The 19,611-nt window shown below is 37.7% G+C and overlaps 1 protein-coding gene across 1 annotated transcript; it reads left to right on the top strand.

Annotated features, from left to right (window-relative positions):
- Positions 1 to 1,805: 1,805 nt before the first annotated feature.
- Positions 1,806 to 18,968, top strand: col28a2a (collagen, type XXVIII, alpha 2a; the record flags this gene model as incomplete). The annotated part of the gene is made up of 35 exons (XM_079254698.1): positions 1,806 to 1,941; positions 2,177 to 2,751; positions 3,173 to 3,193; positions 3,287 to 3,346; positions 4,463 to 4,516; positions 6,660 to 6,704; positions 6,784 to 6,810; positions 6,894 to 6,938; positions 7,047 to 7,091; positions 7,465 to 7,518; positions 8,419 to 8,487; positions 8,612 to 8,680; positions 8,777 to 8,845; positions 10,731 to 10,799; positions 11,034 to 11,102; positions 11,191 to 11,259; positions 12,480 to 12,548; positions 12,677 to 12,748; positions 13,166 to 13,234; positions 13,329 to 13,400; positions 13,674 to 13,742; positions 13,890 to 13,958; positions 14,043 to 14,111; positions 14,209 to 14,277; positions 14,358 to 14,426; positions 14,591 to 14,659; positions 14,811 to 14,879; positions 14,964 to 15,044; positions 16,016 to 16,051; positions 16,136 to 16,172; positions 16,533 to 17,090; positions 17,182 to 17,471; positions 17,580 to 17,826; positions 18,665 to 18,856; positions 18,961 to 18,968. The coding sequence occupies 35 exons, from the start codon at positions 1,806 to 1,808 to the stop codon at positions 18,966 to 18,968; spliced, it is 3,690 nt and encodes a 1,229-aa protein (XP_079110824.1).
- Positions 18,969 to 19,611: the final 643 nt, after the last annotated feature.

The following is a 19,611-nucleotide window of genomic DNA, read 5'->3' as shown; positions in this document are numbered from 1 at the left end:
AGTGAGGTCTTTAGCAACATCTGTTATACTTTGTGAACATCCAGTGAATGACGCTCATACATGTAACACAACTAAACTTAGTAATCATTTTTACAATGCACACTATGCACACATTGTGGATGGCTGTAATGGGAGCAATGTTGGAGGGTGAATTTTCTAAACTATTATTAAGTGCAACATTCCTTTGTGTCAGAAAGTCTCCTCTAATTACTTCTCGCCTGCAGCGCTGCAATACAAAGCTTCTTCACCTCAAGCACAGCAGGCAGAATGCTCCATGAATTCTCTGCCAGTCGACACAGGACCAACCCCATCTTTAAACCGCACCACGAGGAGATCACTGAAAGGTCACTTATGCAGTCCGTGGTCAAACGGTCATCTTTCAGGGGTTGAAGTGCCGCCTGCGGCTTCCAGTAATTTATATTCTGAAAAATGAATTGCATGCCACTTGCATCTTGAAATCAAAACCATCTTTACTGAAATTATGATGCAAAATAATGACAAATAAAAAATTTAAAAGATTAAATTAAACTCTAACAGCCTTTTTTGTCAAAATACTTTCCATATCTTTTTTTAAAAAAACATCCTTAATTACTAATATCTGTGCAATATCTCACTACTACTATATTGCCTTTGATTTTTAAAGTTAATTCATTCATCAATTTTACATAGAAACATACATAGACCCATCCCTGTTTTTAGTTAGTTTTGTTTACATGACATCTTTTATTTTTAATCATGGTTGTGTCCTGACCTCTCTGGTATCTATTATGGGCAAGAAACAATTATAAGATTGTGTTTAACAGGATTTTTGAGCAAAGTTTTTTCCATAAAGTCATGCCAAATGTCTCAAAAATTGTATGTATCAAAAAAGTTCTCACTGGGCTCTATGTGGTTAAGAATTAGACCCTTTAACCCTCTTTCCCTGGGCAGGGCTGTTATGGTCATTCCAAAGACCTGTGCAGAAGCCAAAGGTGACCAGGCCTTTGCCATTATGGCCTCTGAACTTTAAAACCTCCCGTCTGGTGAATTTATGCTGGAATCAAAGCCACTTCATATAGTAAAGCATAACTCTGTTTAATTGTTGCTTGAGAGTTGAGTCACCACAGATTCGACCATCACAGAAGTTAGAGTATATTTGAATATGCTGGCTGCTAATTAAGCTCTAACTAAAATTATGTAAGATACACTAACATTCATTCATACTATATAATACCTGAAATGTTGTAGCATTTAAAAATGTTTTCCCATAATTAACTTGTACATCTACAGCTGGCTCTACTTGTTATTAAAATACCACTCTCAGCGAACACACACAGTGTTGTTTCACTCTTGCAAACCTATCCCAACAGGCTTCCCCTGCCCTGAGGCAAAAGTAGGAGTCTTGGCATGGCTCCACTGGATCTGCCTCCTTATAAAGGAGGAGGGAGCATCTCAGGGTCCTTCTCCCTCTTGTCTCACAATGACTGCTGCTGCTGTACAGTCAGTGAGCTAATTGGAATACACTCACTGTCTATGTTGGCTATTTGTTGTTCCTGCTGCCTGTATCAAATCTGCATTTCAGCCTAGACTGGATACTAAACTACAAGAAACTGAGGCCTTTCCAAGGAGGTTGGAATTTGAGTTACTATGAAGACAGTTTTTCATCTATTTCAAGGATGTACTTACTTCATGTTTAAAAACAGTTGTGTTCAATTGAACTTTTTTAGCTAGCTTTACCATTCTGATTTAAAACTGGAACTTCTTCTGCAGACTGTAATGTCGATGTTGATTGATTTTGGCTGTTGAATTGTTCTTCAGGGACAAGCATGCTCTCCTCTTTTGCGTCACTGCTGCTGGTCACAGCACTGTTCAGCGTGTGTGCTCAAGACCTCTATGAAGAGAGGAAAACTTACAAGAAATCCAGGACCAAGCCTTCCGCTGCAAGTATTCATGATGGACAAGGTGAGAAAATACCTGAAAAATGCTGTAAAGGGAAATTCTATTAATCTTATGAAAAACTTTTGACCTCGGATCACAGCATATACACTGTGAAAGGTAAATGGTACAATATCATAGTGATTGTACCATTCTACCATTGTTCTGCTTGCCTTCTGTGTGAACTTTCATTATTTGTAATTTGTGATGTACTGATGGATGTACTGGATGTACTGACCTTTTTTTTTATACATTCTCACAGCCATCCTGGATGAGGACTGTAACTTGGAGCTCTCCTTCTTGTTGGACAGTTCTGAAAGTGCAAAAGACAATCATGAGCAGGAAAAGCGATTTGCTATGGACATGGTGGACAAACTCCAAGGTGTACAGCTGCAGACTGGGCGCCACCTGAGTTCAAGGGTGGCCCTGCTGCAATACAGCAGTCATGTTATCAAAGAACAAACCTTCAGAGACTGGAGAGGGGCAGAGAACTTCAAAAACCAGATTGCGCCCATTGTCTACATTGGGCACGGCACTTACACTACTTACGCCATCACCAACATGACCAAGATTTACCAGGAGGAATCCAGACCCGTCAGTACTAAAGTAGTAGTGCTGCTCACTGATGGCGTTTCCCACCCAAGGAACCCAGACATTTTATCTGCTGTTGTAGATGCCAAGAACCAGGGCATCAAATTCTTCATTCTGGGCATCACCCGGGCTGCCAATGAGCCAACTAATGTAGCAGACCTCCATCTGCTCGCCAGCAGCCCACCCTCCCGCTACCTTCATAATCTACAGGACGAAAACATAGTGGAAAAAATTTTCACTGAAGTTGTGAGTATAATACCTTGTCTTTCAGCGGAAGGGTGATGTATTTGCTTTGATTAAGTGTTTCTTTAGAGTCTGCACATGGACAGGCATGTTCAGGTATTTGTAAAGAAATGTAGTGATGAAACAAATGAAACAATGTGTCTGACAGTTCTGGAGTCAACCTTTACTCCAAATCTTTTTAAGAACAACTTGACATGTTGTCAAAATAAACCAGCTGATAATTTTTCTCTATTTTTTTTACTTTTATACGTTGCAGTCTTGCTGCATTACTTTGAGTAGGAAATGGGATTTTGACTTTTTTTTTTCTTTTAATAGCAATATATTTTGCATAAAAATCATCCCATGTAAAAACCTTATCACTGAACATGGTTTGCAAAGGTTCTACAATTCATTTCCATGAATCTTGTTTTCATTCTCTTTGCAGACTGCATTAGCTGATGAAGGGGTAAGCACTTAATCAATTAAGCTCTCAAATATGGACATTTAAGATTAAACATGTTGCTCTCTGATTTGACAAACATATCTCATCTTTCTGAAGTGCCCTCCAGCTCAAAGATGTGCTTGTGAGAAAGGAGAAAGGGGACCCAGCGGGCCTGCGGTAAGTTTTTAGCTTTAAACTCTGTAACCAAAGAAGGGTCTCCTTTGATGTGTCACAGTCATGTGTCAGAAGGAAGACGCCCAACATTTTGTGCAGAGATGTTTAAAATGATCTGGTATTTCAAGAAAGATAATTGTGTATATTTTTCAGACAGAATGATAGCTTCATTTTTTCATGCTGCATTTTTGCAAGTGTGTAAGTAATCCTTACCCACTTCTTAAAAGCAAACACATGCCATCAAGCATATATATATATATATATATATATATTTATATATATATATATATATATATATATATATATATATATATATATATATATATATATATATATATATATATATATATATATATATATAGGTGTGAGGCTCTTTGTTGTGATTCTGCATGTGTCTTATCTGGTTATTGTTCATTATTTATGCAACAATAAATCTTATCCATGGAAACCAGAGGCACTACATTTACTGCTTTGTTGCACATAAAATTTGACCTTTAGCCATCATAAATTATACAAACATCCCGATTTGTAGGGTATCAGTATGGAAATTTCTTCAGACAGCCTCTCACACATTTTCAGCCATAACCAAGCCCACAGTTAGTATCCTCCTCTCCTCAGATAACAACCAGCTCCATTACGGTCCAGCTCTCTAACAGACTATCATGTTGCTAACAGACAGCTGTGTGACCAGGTGCTTTCACCTCTGAGAGATTCTTTAAATTCTTACACTAAGACTGAGGGGCTCACATAATTGCTCTCATTATGGCCACATAATGGCCACAAACTAACAATGTCTGGTGGCGAGCAACTGATGTATGCTGTCCAGGTGCAGCTCGCAACGGTGACTCTCAGCCATGAGGACAAGAACCCTCATGTCTCATCGCTTCTGCAGCCAAACAGAACTGTTGAACATCAGGCCACAGACCTGTTTTTCTGTAATCAATAAAAAGTGTCTAGAAAATAAAATGCTTCGACTTGCTATTTGGACAAGCTTTAACTAATAGTATGTGGGTCATAGTTTAATTTCTTGAAGTCATTTTAGTACTTGTCAACAAGAGAAAAAAATGTCCAACAAAGAAATGAATCAAACCTTGACCCCAGTTATGTTTCATTCTCAAGGGGAAGAAAGGTCGTCCTGGTGATGATGGAGCTCCAGGGCTGAAAGGGCAAAAGGTGCGTGTCTTTGATGGACATGAGAACTGGGATATTTTGACCTGGTGGCAATTTCACTTGTTACTGAATACTTCCTGAGTGTGTCACTCTTAAATTCTTTATATTTCTGTAGGTAATGATGAGTTTATGAGGAATTTATCTTAATTTCGCACTCAGCGGCATATGCTTTTTTTAACTGAATGAAAACAAAATTTAGTTTGAAGATATCCAGGAAAATATTCCTGTTTTCTTTTTAAATTGTGAAAAATGAATCTATAATATAAAACATTCACAATAGTTAATTCAATAAAGTATGTATCGCCAATGAATGCATGGACTTTCTTAAATGTGAATGAATAATTGCCTTTCAGACATTGACTTTTCTGATTTCCATGTAAGAGTAAGCTGATATCTTAAATTTATCAATTTCAGATTTACATAAAATTGTTTATTTTTTTCTAAATTTCCCACATTTGAACAAATTTCAGAAAGCCCTTTGAAACTTAATACTCACGGGTACTGCATAGATGTTGAAGCTAATATAAAAATATCCATTATCCTTGAAAAGGTTGTGACAGTCAGGCAAAGATATTCTTAGAAAGGTCTATTTTTTGTTTCTTTGTTTCTTTGTTTTTGCTGTAATTGTACCCAAAAGATTCACTGTTTTTACAGTGTTTGATAGGTGCTGGAACACAGTTTATTATAAGAAATGCCTAAAAGACACAGATGTGTGCACCATTTTAAGTAATTACTTGGTTGCCTAAAGTGTGGTCATTACTGCACCAAAGGCAATTGGATTTTGGCCATTAAAGGTCACCGTCTATTCTCAACTGTCTTGTGACATGTGAAGTCATTTCTATGCCCATCTTTACCACTAGATGTCAGTAATTCTTACATACAGTTTTTTTTAAGCACACTGTATTAACATTTATTTCTCTGTTTTGAAATTGTAATTTAGACGTATAATAACTTTAATGCCTTAATGCCATATTTTTATGTATTGGCTTGAGCTGATATGTCTGTAAAGTGTCTTGAGATTAAATTGAGTTGAATGTTGAAGGGGCTGCATGGTGGCTCACAAGAAGGTCACTGGTTCAAACCTTGGGAGAGGTTCAGTCAGTGGCCTTTCTATGTGGAGTTTGCATGTTCTCCATGTGTATGCGTGGGTTCTCTCCAGGTACTCTGAATTCCTGTTGATTCCCACCATCCAAAGACATGCATGTTAGGTTAATTGGTTACTCTAAATTGCCCATAGGAGTGAGTGTGAGCGTGAGTGGTTGTTCGTCTCTGTGTGCCCCTGCAATGGACTGGCAAGCTGTCAGTCCATCGCCCAATAGCTGGAATAGGCTCCAGCTTCCCCGCGACCCTGAATTGGATTAAGCGGTTCAGAAAATGAATGAATGTTGAAGAACAGATAAAAAAAAAAGGTTGAAAACCTGCTGCTCAGATTTACTGTGTTAAAAAAAAAGTTTACGCATTGACAGTGTCTGTACATGATATATTTTCATGACATCTTGAATAATTGAGAACTGTTTTGGTATTAAAAACATTTCATTAGAGTAGACAGTGCTTTACATAAGTTTCTTTCGTCTCTACCTGTCTTTCCAGCTGATTTTACATATTTTTGTGGATAAAAACAGTTCAGAAACTAAAATTTGATGCACAGAAACAACTTATTAATTCACATAGGTTTTATATTAGCTCTGTGATTTCTCCATTGCCATTGTCACTTGTGTTTTCTGTTTTTAGGCTTTTTGTCAAGTTATTCTGTGTGTGGTTTATTTTTCCTCCTTTTCTGTTTTGACCAGTGCTTTTCCTTGTTTCCCTCTCTACCTTTGAAGTTCACTTTTTTGAATAAACTAATTTAAGTAACAACATAGACAATGACAGAAATATTATTCTTTGAAAATAGCTTTTCTTCATATTTTTTAATTTTGGAAAAATTTACTGTGAATGTCACTAAAAACCCAAATAACATGTCTCAGTTTTGTAAAACTAAATCATTTCTTGCTTCACTGGGTGTTATCCAAGTATTGACTTATGAAGTATCCCTTTACATACACCTCCTCTTTTTGTTTATTTGTTTCTGAACCTTAATACTCTTTGCTAACTTTAGGCTATATGACCATATTATGTTATAAATCAAAGAATCTGTCATTCACAGGGTGAAGCAGGATTAAGTGGAGTACCTGGGCGAGAGGGTGGTGAGGTACATGCCATAATGCATGACTCAAAATTAAGAGAATATTTTTTGCTCTCATGTAACACCTTGATTATTTTATCTGCAGGGAAAACCGGGTTACAAAGGAGAGAAGGTATTTCTATTTAGGTTAAATCGGGACATTTTAGTTTTCTGAAGACATTTCAAACCTGTACAATGTTGGCAATGTCTGCCCAGGGTGAGATGGGTGAGTGTGGAATTCCAGGAATCAAAGGAGACAGGGTAAGAGTAAGCTGTTGATATTACACATGCTCAATATTACATCCACAGTTAGACGGTTATTTATTAGTGTTCACACTGTATTTGATTTTATGTACTGTTGTGCTTCAGGGTCCAGAAGGTTCAGGTGGATCAAGAGGACCAAGAGGTCTGCAGGTCAGTTGTCGTGGATGTGTTTGCAGTGATTGTACAGTAGCTAACTCTTGACATTTCTGAAAAAAAAAATCTGACATAGATCAGCATGACAAATAGCTGATCTATGGGGTCTATTTCCAATACCATACTAAATTTGAAGTAGAACACAACAAATATCAAACAACCTTTTTAATTATCACAGAATGGCCAGCAAAATGTTGACCACTGGATCCCTGGATTCTTCAGCTAGTCAGTGTCTGAGAATGGAAAAAAACATAAATCATGTCAAACAGTTCCAGTCCACACAAAGAAACCTTTTTAACTTACATGGATACACACACACACACATTTCTTTTCTGGATGTTTATAAATTGTTGTATAATGTCTTGCCCAGGGCTTACCAGGACCACCAGGAGACACTGGACCAGAGGGCCTTCAGGGAAAGCAGGTCAGCCCTTTTTGACATTTTTTACTAACCGCATCATGAACATCTGCTGTGACCTTTACGTTTGCTTTTATGATATGTTTGAACAAGAGGTTGTACCTTAACCACTATGGTATCACCCCTACAGCACAGAAGCCTATTTGTCTTCTAACAAGCGCCTGTGTAAAACTCTGGCAATCAGCCAGTCACCTCCATCAAAATTTCTCACAACAGGTTCCCATGATGGTCTTTATCCTGGGTTTAAACACAGACTAGGAAGAGCCTACAGCATTGTCAGCATCCCTAGCAACCAACGTTTGCACTTAATTACATACGTGAAGAGTTTGTATGATATTATATCTTTCCATGTAATAACATGTAGGCTCTATTTAAATAGTTCCTATCTATCTATCTATCTATCTATCTATCTATCTATCTATCTATCTATCTATCTATCTATCTATCTATCTATCTATCTATCTGTCTGTCTGTCTGTCTGTCTGTCTGTCTGTCTGTCTGTCTATCTATCTATCTATCTATCTATCTATCTATCTGTCTGTCTGTCTGTCTGTCTATCTATCTATCTATCTATCTATCTATCTATCAACAAGAGTTGTCCAAAAAAAGAAAAAAAGCCAGGTTGCAGAATGTCTGTGCTGGCGTCACTATTCTGACCCAAAGTATTTTGATAAATTGCATTGAAAGGCTTGTGAATTAGGCTTTCTGGGCCTGTCGACCACCCGGGGTAGACTTGGACAGGGGGTGACCCAAGGTTCTACAGGACTGTATAGTATGAAGCAATGTCGTTCAATTTATCATTCAGGCATTTTGTCAATGACCTTTCATAATAGACTTCCAAATGACAGACGTTACCTTGTAAAAAGAGAATGACATGCTGTGTTTGTGTTTAATTCGGGATCACAGGGAGAACGGGGCCCATCTGGCCCTCCAGGAATTCAGGGGGAAACTGGTATTGGACTTCCTGGACCAAAAGTAAGCCATATTAAAGACTGTCCCATTCATACCTTTTTTTTTTTTTTTTTTTTTTTTTAATTATCTGTGGTTATTATTTTTCCAGGGTAGTTTAATTAATCTGTGGCATCATATTAATTTATAGGGTGACATGGGATTCCAGGGCCGACCTGGTCCACCTGGTCCTCCAGGACTGGGTGAGCCTGGCCCACCTGTAAGTTTCAAAATCTCTTCTTTTGTAACATCTCTATAGATTGAAAAATACCTTATGTGTTTTTAGTTTACATGTATCCTCTGGTTTTGTTTATAGGGACCTCAAGGACAGCAGGGTGTTCAAGGGGAAAAAGGACCCCAAGGCGAAGGGTTTCCTGGACCAAAGGTTATACCAATTATATCATGAGAGAAAAGGAATGTCTAGAAAAATAAATCAATTACATATAGTATTTATAATCAACTTCAAACTTGGGCCTTTTCACACCGTCCTGAGTTTCTTTTTAGTTATGGGAACGTCAGGTGGGGCAGAATTCAGGTGGTTTGAGTTTGCAACACATTGTGTACAAGTCTCTTCAAACCTATCAGGAGCCAAAATATATTTCTGTATTTCACAGTTAACTGGAGCTCAAGATACAGTGTCATGGAATATATTCCCGTACTGCTTCAATGACTGTATTACATTAGCATCAATCTCCAATCACTGCTTTGTTATAACAGAAGAGGGGAACAACCTATGGATATTCAGGGCCTGATTATGCTTGGAAAAACATTTTCAGTGCATTAATTTGAAATATTTTAGGTATTTAATCAGAGAGATTTGCATGCAGTGTACCAGCCACCTAAAACTGCATAGCCCTCTGAGATGAAGTCATAAAAAGGTCAAATACTGATGGGTTGAACGTAAGCCTGATCCAAGTCATCAAGACAATAAATGATTTCATAACAAAGAAGACAAAATGCTTAAAAAATAACAAAAATCAGTCACAGGTGAAAACCTTTGACAACATCACTGGAAAGTTTTATTCCTATCCAAGGCAGATCTTTGTCCACTTTGACTTTCCCATGTTTAAAAACAGGGGAAAAAACACAAAAAAAACTACACAGAGTAACCCCAACAAGTAGCAACCCACACATTTTCCACGTTTTTAAGACAGCCCTCAAGTGGCAGCTAAATGCCATAACATGTGAATTTGCTATAGTTAAACCTTGAGGCAGAAAAGTTGCAGAAACCGGTTCAAAGCATATGCTGGAAGACTCCAGAAAAATATGTTTGATGCTTCAGATGAAAAACAAACAACAAAACACAAATTCATGAAAATGGTAAACTGATATGCTTTGTGAATGTAAAGTCTTAAAAAATGTTTCTTGAGGAGTGGGTGGTGGCGGAGTAGCTCAACGACATCAATGGTAACAGCGTTCGTGTGTAAACACTACCAGTATAATCCCACTATAATCAATCAAAGTTAGTCAAATTCTAAACATATTGATAGTCATATTGGAAAGATATCTTTGGTCTCCTCACATGCAAATTATTTAAAACTATGTGAATCTATACAGTGGAAATTTAAAGCTTTGTGTCTAAAAATGTACTCTATATAAAGTGTATTTAAATTAAAGTGATCACCATTAGTGTGTAGGTGAAAACAATTATTAACATTGAAATAAGTCAGACAGCTACGCCATTAAAACAGAAAAAATAGTAAAGCTTCCCAGTAATGTAAACCTCTGGTATAAATTTAGATGCTAATTAAGCAAATCTGTAAAAATCAACTCCAGCTCACTGACATAATTTAGGTGTTAGCTCAAGTGTCAGTACACATTCTGTTATTAAGCCTGTACAAACAGTTTCACCCAAGTCAGAACACGTTGCACCATTAAACACAACAGGGATTACTGGGATCACCCAAGAAACTGTATCAGTAACCTCTTACTGATCCAGGACAAGAAAGAACTTGTGGGTGAATTTGACAATAGCAGAATAATCTTCACATTCCTGGTTGTTCAGAATTGACAGTAATGAAATGCAATTTCACATTTTTATGCATTCAATAACAAATATCCTCAAGCTACTTTTGTTCTGTAAAACTTGTGCCAGACATGATTCTTTACAAGTTTATTCTTCTACTGAATTTTGTGTCTCATAAATAGGATTTATCAGATTTTCTCCTTCCAGGCTCTTGTCTGAGAACAATACAGATCAGACTGGGACCCAAAATGAAGTAGTTGTGACTTATGTATGTAACTAAGAATTAGCTGGTTTTGCTCCATAGGGAGACCGGGGGTTACCAGGGCCAAGGGGGCCTAGGGGACAACAAGGTGTCGGCATTAAAGGAGACAAGGTGGGTATTGAATCAATTTAACAAGATTTAAGTGTAATGTATACACAGAAAAGGCACTAATAAAAACCAGTAATCCGTAAACTTTTCACTGGAGGAATTGAATTAATTTGCAGTATTTAGATGCAACGCATGGCTTCTTGAGAGACACAGGATACACATGCTTTTCTATGGCCTGCTGAGTCATGTAAAGTCAGTACTAATGGTATAAAACTGACTGTGGTCTTTTACTTCCAGGGGGAATTTGGGCCCCCAGGTCGTCCTGGGCCAGTTGGAACAACAGGAGTGGGCATACAAGGGGAAAAGGTAAGGAAAACTCTTTTTTTTGGCTCAAACTAAATTCAAAAGTATCATGTTTTGCATTTGCAAGACTCAACGCTATATTGATACACAGGGAATTGAAGGCCCAAGAGGTCCACCAGGAGTGAGAGGAGTTCCAGGAGAAGGTTTACCTGGACCTAAGGTTTGTTAAAACACATACTGCATATTTACACTGAGGAGAAAAGAGCTTGATTTAATCCTCAGGAATTTACTTTTATACCTAAAGATGGTTTTACTTTAGGAGACATTCAAAATTTGAAATGTTGTAAAAATTTGAATATGTTGCATGATAAACACACAATATGATATGATATTATCATTTTAATGGGCAGAGGATGAAGTCAGTTTCAGACCAACAATGTCTTGCTAGTAAAATAAAATATTTCAAACATTTTTCAAGCCATTTGAATCGCCCCACTTTTTACACCAGCTCTGTCCCATTCCCAGCTTCCCTTGAACACTGCAGTGGATTATTAAATGTGGAATGTCATAAGACAGTGTATTATGATTAACAATGACATTTATTTTCATTTCTAAACTTCAGTAGTAGTCTGAGCACCTGAGAAGAAGTTGGGGAGTAAGGAAAAATAAGCTGAAAGAAAGAAGTTACATCTCTGCCCCTCTAACCTCCATGACGGGACTTTGCGTCTCTTTCATACAGCAAACATTCAACAACAAAGATTAGTGCAACTATTGTTTCAACATACTAACACCAAATGAAACCGCATATTTCAGAGATTCAGTATTTATTTACAATTTAAACTGATCCTCCCAACCAGTGGTGTAGTCCAGGGTATACACAGGTATACGGAGTATACCCACTTCTTTTTCAGTCAGGATTGAGTATACCCACTTCTAAACCCCTTGTGATGCTGCTTTTACAATTACAAAGGTCTCTATACATGTACCTACGTTGCTCAGCAGCTCAGCTAAGGTTACCTATATGTTACACTGGTACAGCTAGCTATCAGCGGCATTAACTTTAGCCTGAACATAGACCTAATAAAGATATATGTAGATATGTCTATGAGCCTGTCTCTCATTAGTCTGTGTGCCAGTATTGTGCCAGTCCTTTTATAACTGTTCTTCCCTAAAACCAAAGAGCAGAAATAATATGACAAATATACAGATCAAGTTTTAGGGTGAACTAAATAGAGTAGTCTTACATGTCATTTTTTTCTGAAACAGTGTTTTTTGGGCTACTTTTCTGAAAAATTGAGAGTATCCCCACTTCTCAAAGGAACACTACACCACTGCTTCCAACCATGTGTATGTGTGTTTGTGTGTTGACAAGCAATAAACCCATTTACACAACATACTGGACAAGTTAGGCCTATGTTTTAATGCCAACCCTATTCTCAGGGAGACCAAGGTTTACCAGGAGAACAAGGGGCTCCAGGAGAGAGGGGCATTGGTGAACCTGGTCCAAAGGTAACACATTTCAATCCTTGAAAGAAAAGATGTTAGTGTAATTATGGTCTACAGCATATTTCAGCTATAAGCGAGTGCCAGTGCACTAAATGTTTAAAAATTATTTATTGTTATATTTACTGTTACAGGGAGAACCTGGATCAGCAGGACTGGGTGGTCTACCTGGTCTTCCAGGAGAGGATGGAGCTCCAGGGCAGAAGGTAACGTACTTGAGCCGCCCTTAATTTAGTCATGCATTGCCAGGAAAACCCTAAAAAAGCGGAAAAATGTATTGAAACATCCTAATATGAATGCAAAATTTGTATAATTTATTAAATGGTTGGAAAAGTAGCCAATGTCCGAGGAAAAACTAAAAGGTTTGAAGAAATCCTTTAAAAAGCCTTGCTCAAGACCACTTAAAAGTGTGACTCGGACATCTGGTTCATTGGAGGCAAAATGTAATGAAATGGGGGGTGGCTCAAGACTTTTTTACAGAACTGTTAGTTTCTGTAGAAAACCTACATTTTGTTACTTTTTCAGCAGCTCTTTAATTTTTTACCTTTCTTTGTCCACTAGCATTCAATTAAACTATATATACAGAACCAGTTGCATTTCTCTTTGCATTTCTCCTCTCATAGGGGGAACCTGGATTACCTGGTTTAAGAGGTCCTGAGGGAGCACAAGGAATTGGCATTCAAGGAGAAAAGGTACATTTGAGACAGTCTATACTTGTATAGGGCAACTAGAACTAGTAAAGTTCATATTACAACTTTAAATCTTATGATGGTGTTGTCCTCTAAGGGTGACCAGGGTCTGAGAGGGATCCGTGGGCTGCATGGGCCTCCTGGGATCTCTGGGCCTTCTGGACCAAAAGTAAGTGTTTTTAAATGTAGTGAAACAGACAATAATATCTTCTTGTGGTCTACTAATTAAACTCAGGGAGAAATAAACGCTCTTGTTCTTTGCTTCTGTTCAATTTACTCTATTATGAATCTGATGTTCCTAAAGACTTTTACCACAATAAAAAATAAATAAATAAATAAACATTTGAGCGCAGTCATTACTGAGTCTGCCAAAGGCTGGTGAGAGCCAAGTGTTGTTGAAATAAAACAGTTATGAAATGCTTGTCAATGTGTTTTCTTGCAGGGTGAACGTGGGGCTCCAGGCCCACAGGGTATGCCTGGGAAGCCAGGACTTTCCGTAACAGGTCCAAAGGTAAAAATAAATAAAAGACTTCATAATTATTCTGTCTCATAGCACTACACTTGGCAGGTAGCCTGGAGAGCTGTCAAGCACACCCTTATGCAACCTAGCAAATCAAAACACTTGTGCTCAACACTTGTGTCATGTCCTCCTGTTCAGGGAGAACTTGGTCCTCCTGGTCCTTCAGGTCCCATTGGGGAAGCAGGCATTGGAATTCCAGGTCCAAAGGTTAACTAAGTTATTTTTGACTAGACGTGTTTTTAAATTATTTGTTAAGCTGTTGACTTTCATCAGTGAAATCTTGTTTATCAGGGTGATCGTGGTCATCCTGGTTTGCCAGGTCCAAATGGTCCCAAAGGCGAAGGCGTTCAAGGCCCCATGGTTTGAATCATCCGACAAACAATAGAATTGATTAAATATTGCACAATGATTATCTGTAAAGATGAAATTGTGAAAATAATTCCTGTTTTGCTTGCAGGGTCCTCCGGGTATGCCAGGCTTGCCAGGTGAGCCTGGTTCAGAGGGAGTGGGAATTCCTGGCCCAAAGGTTTGTAGTTAGAGGTTTTTGTTCTTCGTATGCATTGCATGTATGGAATTGGCCATTTGAAAACGTCATGTCTGTTGCAGGGAGACATTGGCTTTCGAGGACTGCAAGGTTTGCCCGGCCCACCTGGAGAGGGCCTGCAAGGGCCACCAGTGAGAAAAATCCCTTTTCATACAATCTGAATTATTTATGAATAAAAGTCATATCTAAAACAGATAACGATCTAGCCATATTGTGCTATATGTACTCTTCTGTATGATCTTTTCCTGTAGACAAGTGTTTTTGAGTCATAATATGTATTTTAACCTTTTTTTAGGGTAATACTGGGAGGCCAGGACCTCCAGGTCCAGCTGGGCCTCAAGGAGAAGGTATTCAAGGTCCAAAGGTATCTCAATGTTTAATAATATTACAGCACAAGTGAAAGATACATTTAAACTATACATTAAACTACCTGAAAAATAGCAACAGGACTAAATTTGACATAACTTATCACCTTTTGAAGGTTCAGATCTATTAAACCTAAACTCTAATTGCAGGGTGAGCCAGGATCTCAAGGCATGACAGGGCCTAGAGGTCCACAAGGAGATGGGTTTCCTGGACCAAAGGTAACAGACTGACATGTCTTCAAACATTTTATCAGTGCTTTGTTAATCGATGTCTTACTATATTATTATTTTCCAATGTGACAGGGTGACCGTGGATCACAGGGTGAGAGGGGAATGAAAGGTACAAAAGGAGACATTGGAGATCCAGGAGTCCCGGGTGAAATGGTAAAATAGAAAAACCCTGCATATAGATGTGCCTGTACAGTAAAAAAGCTATACTGTCATTTTGGGGTAATTATTTTTATTGCACCACCAACAAAATCCAAAGAATTAAATGCTGTTTAGAATAAATAACTCACCTCCACTAAGCAGCTCATTTTCCATTTTGTGATTTCCAGCCCATGTTATGGTCCTACGTTAATTTTATATGGATACACTATTAGATTTCCAGATTCAGTGATGATGAATCCATAGTGTCTTGGCCATGTTGTCGTGTTCGTTGCATGTTTATATCTAAATTTGTTCCCTTTCAGTGATAAAAAATTCCAAAGATCCCAAATTTTTCCTGTTTTGGATCGTAGTATCCAGAATTTTGCCAGGATCCAGATTAACTTTGATATCTTATAAAACCTATTGGGGACTTCTGCACCCTGACCATTTATTGTGCAGTTATATGTATATATGAATACACTGATAATGGCCCTCTCTTTGAATGATAAAGAATCCTTTAAAAAATGTCTGGATCCAGATTGTGATCAGAGTCACTCCCAAGCTTGAGTGGAATTTGAATCAGACCAAGACCCACTCCCAGAAAAAAATCTGTCCATTAGTTTTTTTGTAAAGTTGCTAACAAACAAACAGACTGACAAACAAAGAGATAAACACTGGTAAAAACATAATGCCGCTGTAGGTAATAAACCAGAAAAGCACTCAGAGTGTGCAGCCATCTGCCAAGCAGCTAGGTCCCACCCATACAGTGAAAAATCCTTTTAAAAATTCTTGTATCCACAATTCTTTCCAGATCACGCTCTCAATTTTAATGGAATCAAAGTTAAACCATTGTCAGGAAACGATAGTTTTTGCCAACAGAAAAGTTGCCTACAGACAGACAGATAAGCATGGGCAAAAACATAACCTCTTTTATGCCATTAATAAAACTGAAACAGTGATGTTGTTTTCAACTTTTTGAATTCCAGGGAAGACCAGGGTCAAAGGGAGAACCAGGCCTAACAGTGAGTTTACTAAATCAACAAATATTTGATCTTTTAAGAAATGAGAGAAACAATCATCTAATGTGATTATCTTGTGTTTTTCAGAGAGAAGACATTATTAAGATGATCAAAGAGATATGTGGTAAGATTTTAAGACAAGATGAGAATATTATGGAGAGAAACTTTTCCTGTAAAATTTTTTATTCAGTGTTGCATTTTTTGCTTTTTCACTATCTAACATCACATCTGCACCAACCATTCCTCTGTCCATATGCTGAATCCCATTCACATAAAAATAAAAATAAGGACACTAAGGATTTTAAGTTAGGTGATAATTGTTTCAGAATATTTCTTAAACAAGTTGGCATCAAAGCAGGATAAAGTAAATGTGGAAAATGAATGAATGAGCCTTGTTAGTTGGTCCATTATTAAGGCACAGCTTAAGACATATAAGCGAAAACTCAAGACAACGGGCTAATATAATTGTATGTTATCATTTCAGGCTGTGGCATCAAGTGCAAAGAAAGACCAATGGAGCTTGTGTTTGTAATTGACAGCTCAGAGAGCGTGGGCCCTGAGAATTTTGAGATCATCAAAGACTTTGTCACAAGGTTGGTGGACAGGACCACAGTTGGACGTAATGCCACCAGAATTGGACTGGTACTCTACAGTCTGGACGTCCAGTTAGTGTTCAATTTGGCTCTTTACATTAGCAAAGAGGATGTCAAGCAGGCTATCAGAAAGATGCAATACATGGGTGAAGGCACTTACACAGGCACTGCAATAAGAAAGGCAACTCAGGAGGCCTTCTTCAGTGCCCGACCTGGAGTCAGAAAAGTAGCCATTGTAATTACTGATGGCCAGGCGGACAAAAGAGAGCCTGTGAAACTTGATATAGCGGTGCGGGAGGCTCACGCTGCAAACATTGAGATGTATGCTCTTGGAATTGTCAATTCATCTGATCCGACGCAAGCTGAGTTCTTGAGAGAACTCAATCTCATTGCATCTGACCCAGACGGTGAACACATGTACCTTATTGATGACTTCAATACACTACCAGGTGATAATCTTAGTGAGATGCTGTTAATATCTTTCTTTTACTAGTATATTTCAGAGTATATAAATCAATGTATTTCTGATTTATTTTCTAGCCCTTGAGTCTCAACTTGTCAACCAGTTCTGTGAAGATGAAAATGGTGCCTTAATTTACAACCAAATCACAAATGGGGGTTGGAATCGCAAAAATGGGAATGGTTTTAATAGAATCAACGGAGAGAAAACTAAAGGACATAATAGCTATGACAGTAATGCTTATGGCTATTCCAACCATGGACATGGGAACAATTACCAAGAGGAGATCCAAAATCAGAGGCGAATCACCAGCAGAGGTCGTGGTGACACTTTCACTCTGCCCATCAGTGCTGATCCTCTACCTCTTCAGGTCTAACTTGAAAATTTCTCAGCACTTTTTTACATATGCAACACTATATTTGCCTTACAATTTACAGGAAATTTATCACAATAATATTTTGTTATGTTTTCTAAATAGGTGGTCGAGGATGATGATGGGGAAGATTTAGACTTAAGGGCTCAACTACAAGGTGGTAACACTGTGTCTGTACCTAACAAAACAACTTTGTCATCACCTATAAGAGAGAGCTCAGTCTCCACTGAGACAGACTTATCATCAGCATCATCAGTATCTACGTCTGCATCATCTTTGTCAACACAGGACTCCGATTCATCCTCAGGCCCAAACAAGTTGCAGCCTGTAGTGAGTTCAGTCCTATATGAAGGTGTGTACTGAACTCCCTGTCATTACATATATTTAAAAAAAAAAAAAAAGAATTTTGACCTGTTAGAGATTAATGATAGCTGACTGAATAAATGCTTTATTTTCCCTGTGCTGATATGGTGCGCACAGGCATGGTGTTATACTGTCATGACTTCATGCAAAATACACATCAATATTAGAATTAAAAAATATAAATAAACTACAGTAAGTGAATCTTGCTACCTAAATGGAGATTACCATGTATTTCTTAGAATTTAGCATTCATTGGTTTTCAATATACTTTGGAAGTTAATTAATTTTGTAATAATATGCTATTCATATGTAACCCCATAAATGAAACACAAACAAAAAAGAGCCCTTGTAGAAAATTAAGAGTTTGAAAAATCCATTCATGCATTTTCTACACCCCCTTTCTCCAACACCTATCCCAGTAGGGTACATGCTAGACAGGTCACCAGTCCATCACAGCGCCAACAGAGCACAATTGCATTTATAATTTGATTAAGTCCCCTTTTTTGCAGAGCAGGAAACAAGACAAATTAACAGGAAATGGGAAAAAGTCCTGAATGATTCATTAATATCATTTTAGTAATTGATGTAACACAATTGAAATAAGATTTTGAAGCATCCTTTCAGAAGTTTGTTTGCATTTTATGGAATTGAGCTTTTTTTGTATAGTCTCAGAAAATAGAATCCAGCAGAAGCACATCTTAGCAGAATCATTTTACGATCCTTGAGTTACTTCTTGAATTAGAGCAGACTATATACTCATGCTTAATAAGTAGTGTGTATTTGTTTAGTATAGATCTTTGGAAAACTCACACATAATTCTTCTCCAGAGGTCCCCCCTCTCAATCCGCGCTGTAATCTCACCTTGAGCCAAGGCACTTGCCGAGACTACATCATCCGCTGGTACTATGACATACAGGCCAACGCCTGTGCACAGTTTTGGTATGGAGGCTGTGGTGGAAATGATAACCGCTATGAAACTGAAGATGAATGCAGAAGGACTTGTGTTCTTGTCAAAACAGGTAAGCTGTTCTTTAGGTTGTTTTTTTTAACAACAAACATGCAAAATTGTTATTTATTTGGACGACATTTTTATCAAATCAATACCATGTTTTGTCCTTTTCAGCTGGATAAAAAGAGGGGAAGTCAAAAATTGGACTTCTACATTGGACCAATCAACAGTTACTTATGTTTTAGTTTAACGATTTCTCATCATGCTCAACAGATTTCATGCACTTTTTCATCACCTTTGTCCTTTGACACATAAAGAATGCATTATTAAATTCATTAAATTTAAAGGCAGATGACAGATTGCAGCAATAACCTTGTAAATGTCAGTCTTACTCATTTATCTTCTTAAAGATTACTTTTTATTCCTCAAAAAAGAACAACAACAAAGAAAAACTTGTATTCATGGTGCATCAGGATAAAATCTTATCCTTTTGCTCTTCTGGGACTCCTCCCAACTGTGAGCCATATATGCTTTACATTGACTGAATATATTTCTAGGAGGATAGCAATGGGGAGATTTTTTTTACTTTGTGTTGATATGATTCCTTAATTATGGTTTTAGAACTTGCGTTTTTTTTGTTTTTGTTTATGTATTTTGTAGTTTTCTGTCTTTTTGTGATGTATCTTTTCAGTCATCACTGGCAGCTGTTATATAGGTCTTTCCTGTTCAGCTGCTTTCCAAGGTCTACTTTAAATGTCATAATGTGATGGCTATCTGATTTGCTTTACCTGTAAGTCAGATACACACCCTCTTTTTTGGATTGTA

This window comes from Telmatherina bonti, assembly GCF_933228915.1.
Source record: "Telmatherina bonti genome assembly, chromosome: 15".
NCBI lineage: Eukaryota > Metazoa > Chordata > Actinopteri > Atheriniformes > Telmatherinidae > Telmatherina > Telmatherina bonti.
The sequence above is the reverse complement of the archived record's forward strand: the minus strand, read 5'-3'. Positions and strand labels throughout refer to the sequence as shown.